The sequence below is a fragment of the Pygoscelis adeliae genome, unplaced genomic scaffold (genome assembly GCF_000699105.1).
Source record: "Pygoscelis adeliae isolate BGI_AS28 unplaced genomic scaffold, ASM69910v1 Scaffold63, whole genome shotgun sequence".
NCBI classification, from domain to species: Eukaryota; Metazoa; Chordata; class Aves; order Sphenisciformes; family Spheniscidae; genus Pygoscelis; species Pygoscelis adeliae.
The window spans coordinates 7,179,525-7,185,809 of record NW_008824414.1 but is presented as its reverse complement, the minus strand read 5'-3'; the positions used below and the strand labels follow the sequence as shown (position 1 = coordinate 7,185,809).

General features: G+C 50.2%; 1 protein-coding gene across 1 annotated transcript; it reads left to right on the top strand.

Moving 5' to 3' along the window:
* The first annotated feature begins 1,009 nt into the window (after positions 1 to 1,009).
* On the top strand, positions 1,010 to 6,285 carry FBXL8 (F-box and leucine-rich repeat protein 8). Its single transcript, XM_009320816.1, has 4 exons — positions 1,010 to 1,098; positions 2,170 to 2,324; positions 4,294 to 4,524; positions 5,036 to 6,285. Exons 3-4 carry the CDS (start codon positions 4,361 to 4,363, stop codon positions 6,009 to 6,011), a joined length of 1,140 nt encoding a protein of 379 aa, XP_009319091.1. The 5' UTR covers positions 1,010 to 1,098; positions 2,170 to 2,324; positions 4,294 to 4,360; the 3' UTR covers positions 6,012 to 6,285.

Sequence of the window (6,285 nt, the reverse complement as noted above, 5' to 3'; positions counted from 1 at the left end):
CCCCGCTCGGGGAGCGGGCTGGGTGCGGGCCGAGGCGGGTTAACAGAGAAGCGGAAAAAAAAAACAACAAAACCCCACTGAAATGCAAGGGGTATTCCACTTTCCGTGAAAATCTTCGTTTTTCTTGTACTGTCCCAAAGAACAGCCCCGAGAGCAGGATTTCAGCCTGCGTTACTTCCATCCGAAGCCGGCAGCGAGGCCAGCCGACAGGGACGGATGCCGTTTGCTGAGGAGGCCTGAACGGTTCTTGCCGTGCCTTGGTGCCTCCGGGTCTCCAGGCCACAGCGCGGCGGGTGGCTCTGGCAGCAGCCGAATGCCCACCCAGCTTCGGTCACTTGGTCACACGTGTAGGTGAGGATGTGTAAGAGGGTGAGAAATTACTCTGTTGGGATAGCTTAGGAGCTGCCCGCCGGCTGGGACTGGGCGCGTGCCCCTGGTCCGTTAGGGGTGGAGGAAAGCGGGGTTGCTTTAACCCCCTGCATGTAGTTTGTGGCTGACAGCACCGCAAGGCTGATGGATCCTGGCTGGCACTCTTCAGCTTTCCCCCGTGACGCTGCTAACGAGAGTGAACGGTGGAAACGAAGGTTGATTGGGTTAGTAATTACTGAGCAGCGGAGGAGGTTCGGCTCTCACGTCCCCCCTTCTCTGGAGCTCATTTTGAAAAGGTGTCCTAGGATAATTTAGTTGTGGAACGCAGTAACTGCAGCATCTGTAACAGCATCCAGGGGCGTCCGTTTGCTCAGGAGGGGAGAGGGATTAATGATGTGGAGTTCCCTTCTCCAGGCAAATCCAGCAGGCTCGGCAGGCAGGTAGGGACGCATCGGCTGGTCCTCGCATCTCCTACAGGAGAGGTAAGATGATGGTGTCAATATAGCTGCTGAATTCTGCTGGGCATTCTGGTTTAGCCCTTCCTGCAGTGATACCCGAACGGTCTCCCGCCTCTTTCTGGGCCAGGCGAGCCTGTTAACTCCGCTGTGCTCCTCTGACGAACTGAACAGACAGGTAGAGAGCGTAAAGCAGCTTTTCCTGAGCCCACGAGGGGTTCTGTGGCAAGCAAAGCCAAGGAGCTGGATTGGGGTCTCCGTTGCTCAAGCTCAGGTGGGAACCTCCTGCCCAGGCTGCGTTTGTCTTGCGTAGATGTCCGCCCGGGAGCAGAGGGGTAACAGCCGCTCCCTCGCTTGTCCCCAGCTGGCGTGGGCCTGGGGCCAGATTTTCGTGCCCACATGCTAGCTGCCGTCACTCTGGCTTGGCAGTTGGTTTGCACAAACTCCCCGGGGAACTGAACTTCAAACAAAAGTGGAAAGCATTATAAAAGATTTTTTTATATATACATATATATATTAAAAAATATATATTTAATGCTATTTTACAACAACAGCATTTTAACAATATAAGCGAATTTGTTTGCCAAAGGAAAAATATAATTGAAATAAATCCCTGAAGGGGTTAATCCAGGCTGGCTCTGCTGGGTGCTCTCCTTTACAGGGTCCGGCAGCAACTGCAGTCCCCTTGAGGGTCAGTGGCCTGGTGGTGCCAGCGCTTCTGGAAACCAGGCGTTTACTTGCTGACTGTTTGAGAAGCAACTCGTAAGTTCATGCATTTAAGGGTTAATGGGGTTAAATGAGCCGGAACATCCCAACCTTCCCCTGCAAAAGACAAGCCAGGGCGGAACCACAGGGGAGCTGCTGTGGGGACCATCACCCACCCGTGTCCCATAAACATTTCTCCTTGAAGCTAATCTGTTCGCTGTACGTTGAGGGGATAAAAAAGGAAAGGGTAGCTGAGACCCGAGTTTCTCTTCCACTAACCCTTGCTGAGTGCGTGCTTTCAGGGAGCATGCTGCGTGGCGAAATCAAAGTGCTTGATAAGCACTCGGAGTTTCGCCCTGTTGTTTCCCGCTTGGGAAGTAAAGATGCCTGTGAGGGGAGAGGCTGCGGCTCAGGGGGCTCAGCCGGCACAAGATCTGGGTGTCGGGATTCAGTGGCGTGCCTGCTTGGGGGATGCGCGGCTGGGGGACCGCAGGCTCCCCCTGAGCCTGGCAACTGCTGGCCGGCTGCAGTGCGGGAAGGATCAGTGCTGGGGCCCTGCAGGGAAGCGGGGTGTTGGGGGACGGGTGCTGAAGGAGGAGGAAGATGGGGCTATTAATCTGTGTGTTCCCATAACCGACAGCGCAGCATCCCGGCTCCCAGCCCGTGCGCAGGGAAGGCGCCTCTCTCTCGGCTGTTATTTTTGGCATCTCCTCCTCCGCTCCTCCCTCTGGGGCGCAGCCCACGCTGGGAGCCGCAGGCAGGGAGCGCAGAGGAAGACGGACTCTGCTCCGAGAGGTACGCTGCGCCCCTTCCCAGACTGCCTGGCGGGGCCTATGTGGGGCTGGAGGGGGTGCCGTGGCGGGGGGGGGCTGCTGGCCGCTCTCTCCCAGCCAGCGTCTGCCTGGCTTCCTTGGGGCCTGCTGTGCTGAGGAGCAGCAACAACCAGCGCTCCTCCATCATGTGGTTAATAAAGCGCGGAGATCCTTGATGGCTCACGAGATGCGGTCCGGACCCGGCTCTCCTCACCGGGACAGGCACCCGAGTAGACCCAAACCAACCCGCAGCGTTCATAGACCCTGAACCGTACCCCTCGCTGACTCAAAGCCATGCAATTACTTAAAGTAACACGGATAATTTTGCCTTTCTGCCTGCCTTTCTGCCCTCAGGCCATATTTTTAAGCTTTTCCAAGCAATCACCACCGCTAGAAATGCACTCTTACTTTCTGAGAGATTCAAGGTCCTTTTCACATGACTCCAAGGGCTTTAAGGAAAAATATAATGAAAACGAAAGGAGCTGAACACGTAAGACTTCATGTAGGGCAAAGAGCAGTTTAACATTTTGGCAAACGTGTATTAGAGACGGTATTAAAAGCAGCTAAAAGTAGAAGAGCAGGATCCGAGCTGTCAAGGTGATTGTCAGAGAAAATGACAAAAGATAGCAAGTTCCCAGGAAGGAAGCAGGACTGTATCACTTGGCTGTTCTAGCGCGGCGGTGGGTGGAAAAGGGGTTGTCACTGATACGATGGTAGATAAGATAGTATAGCTGCTATGCTGCTGCCACCTTGCACTCAAAATAATGAGTCACACTTCAAAGCAGCGTATTCTAGAAAAATGTGCAATTGTGTTCCTCTCTGCATTATGCTTTTTGCATCGCTCCTCTGTACTTGCTTCATGTTTTTCAACTCTTTTCCCTACTTTGAGGATATCTAGAAGCATAGGTTTTCACATAAGCGAAACCTGCGATGCTGAGATAATGCTGTGACTCCAGGACCTGGGGCTTCAAAAGCAAGAGGGCATGCCATGGAATTCAGAGTGAGACTGCAGCTTGGCCCGTGCTCCAGTGCTAGCCTAGGAAGGGGAATGTTTGCATTGAAAATTCCCTCACTTGTTTATGGGAAGGTCGAAAAAATATGTCATGTTGGTAGTTTTATTTGTGCCGAAATCTAGAAGCTGGGTGCAGCACACGTCGGAAGAAGATGAATGAAAAAGTTAGGTAATGGTCTGATGCTACGAACCTCAGCCTTCTCCCCAGGCACTTCTTCTTTTGCATTATAGTTCGCGTGAAAGGTGAATCACAGGGTAGCTGGTGTTGGAAGGGACCTCTAAAGGTCATCTGGTCCAGCCCCCCTGCCGTGGGCAGGGACAAAATAATCAAAATAGGCTTTTCCATTTCTCAGTCAGACATGTATAAATGCAATTTCTCAGAACCGGAGTCACAGTAATAAAACACTTTTTTCAAACTGTCACATCTCATCAAGGACCACTGTAATTAAGCTACCGGTTTCTGCTATAGCCCTTCTGTTTCACTATCAGTAAAAAATGGGTATGCGAGGCTGTTTTCTGTGCAGAGCTTCTGCTTGCAAAGAGGTTTTTTCCCCCCCACAGTTTGAGAAATCTGTCTCAGCTTTTTGAATACCGGTGCAGCAGTACTAGAAAATTCCCTCACATTTTTATTACTCAGAGTAGCAAAACCTCACTGCAGGAAAAAAAGGCTTTCCCCCCCTCACCCCCTCCCCCCTGCTTTGATCTGGCATCTTTAACTCTTGAAAAGTATCACCCGTCGTCTTAGGATTGATTGAAAAAACTGTGCGAAACAATTGGCCAACAGATTTTCCTCACTTGTGTGTTCAATTTCAAAATCTGGTGAAATTTCAAGTTTGAAAAAATTTTGACCTCCTCTGTGATCCAGTTGCATTGGTTTGATTTGCTAAATAAATCCTAATGTGTGTGTGTCATTTTTTGTTTTGTTCATTTTTCTGAACAGGAACTTTTGAGAATTAATTGCAGTTTTGGAAGTTTTTCCCATTTTTAAACCCGACTGAATCAGCAAAATGCCTGCTCCGGTTCCAGAACTGTGGACCTACATCCCAGAGGAAATCCTCATCCAAATTTTCTATTACCTTTCTCTTCGAGATAGATACGCGGTCTTCCAGGTGTGCAGGCAGTGGGCTACAGCCGTTTCTTCTAGCTCTGTCTGGCATTTCACAGAGATCAGGTACGAGGAAGGGGTTTCTCATGTCCGAGCGTCTCTGCAGGCATAACGAGACCATGATGTTTTCGGTGCCTGTCAAACACACCACCCTCCTGTGACATTATTGACATGAATTGTGAGTTCTGTGCGCGATGAGGATATCTTACATGACTAGCACCTTTTTATGTAATAGAGAAAGTTGTGTTATATGCTGGGTTTTTTTAATTGCTGCTGAGGATTTGGGGTTTATGGGAAGTATTGCTCTAAGCTGCCGTTTGAAAACAGCAAGAGACAGTTACTAACTAGTCGACTTCATCACGGCACTTACTTCTCTGATGAGTCTTTCTGGGGACTCACCTCTCACCTCCTGGCTCCTTCAGTGTTGGGCCTTACAGTGACTCTCCAGGCATCGAGTGAGAAGGAACGTCTGGGGAATCTGTTGATGTTTGCAGAAAGACTAGTAAAGGAGAGTGTCTGCTCTGTGGTTGCTCAGCTCAGCGTTCACAGTGACTAAGAGTTTGTTTTACCCTTCCAGCTGTGATTCGGAGGATGAGGAAGGCATGCTGCAGAGCCTGCTCCAGTTCCTCAGCCAAATCAAACACCTGAAGATTGTGTTTGACCAGTCCAAGGAGGTCAACCGGAAGAATGTGACACGCGTCTTGGATGTGTTGGCAAAACAGAACCACAAACTGCAGCAGCTGTGCATTGCGTGCCACGGGGAGAACCCCTATTTCTACTCTGGCCAGGACATCCTACAGAGCATACGGAATATCTGCAACACTGAAAACCAGATAGACCTTCAGCATATTGATTTTCGACAAATGCCCTTCACTCTCAATGATGAGCTTGTTGAACTCGTAGCTACCACCAACCCAAACCTGCACAGTTTGTTCATCAACAACCGCACCCTGGTATGCAACGTGGCACCAGACACCGTTAGGAAAGTTCTCAGAGCATGTCCCAAACTCTCAGCCTTGGGGGTTTACTATGCCAGTTTGTCTGACGATGTATTTCAGGAACTGCTCAAGCCCGAAAGAGCAGCTTTCACCCATTTAGACATTTTCTGTGAGCGCCTGGACAAATATATACCAGTCATCTCAGAAGAGCTCTGGGCTGCTGTAAGTCAAAAGCATCCTCAACTCTGTGTAGACCTCGAGTTTGATCATACGGTCCCTGCCTGCAAAATACCATGGATCCTGAAGCTGAATATACCTGTGAGCACGCTGCAACTTAATACCTATAATTACATGGTAAATCAGATTAGGTTTGTGACCCAGAGCTACAGCAGTACTTTAAAGAAGCTGACGCTGCAAACCACGTCCTCGGAGGACTTAAATTCCTCGCTAGTAGATCTGGCTAGGCAGTGCAGAAATCTGTTGGAGATCCACTGCTACTGTGTGGTCAGCCAGGAGGTGGTAGAAGCGTTCCTCACGCACTGCCCCAGCCTGAAACGATACACTCTGAAGGTCACCAAGGAACGGCACCCCTGGAAGCCAGTAGTTGTTCAGTGACCGGCTCCTACCGACTTCCTGGGGAAATCGTAGGGATCTGCAAGAGGACGGGGAAGGAAGATTTAGGGCTATAAGGAAAATGCTGCAAAATGCCCTCTGCGCTCACTGAGAACATGCTGTTTCACCAGCCCTGGCTGTTACATATGATGCATGCCTGCTGCGCAGACCAAGCATTTACACTCAAACGTGACAGAGAAAGGGTTATACAGGGAAACAAACTGGCCTTTTTTCTTCTTCTTTCTTTCTTGGGTTACGGAGGGCAGGTCTCTTCTTC

What these genes read in the sequence shown, in the direction of transcription:
- FBXL8 (XM_009320816.1), top strand. Translation starts at nt 4,361, where the DNA reads ATGCCTGCTCCGGTTCCAGAACTGTGGACCTACATCCCAGAGGAAATC. An exon ending in TGGCATTTCACAGAGATCAG is followed by an intron (nt 4,525 to 5,035) that starts GTACGAGGAAGG and finishes TTACCCTTCCAG; the next exon opens with CTGTGATTCGGAGGATGAGG.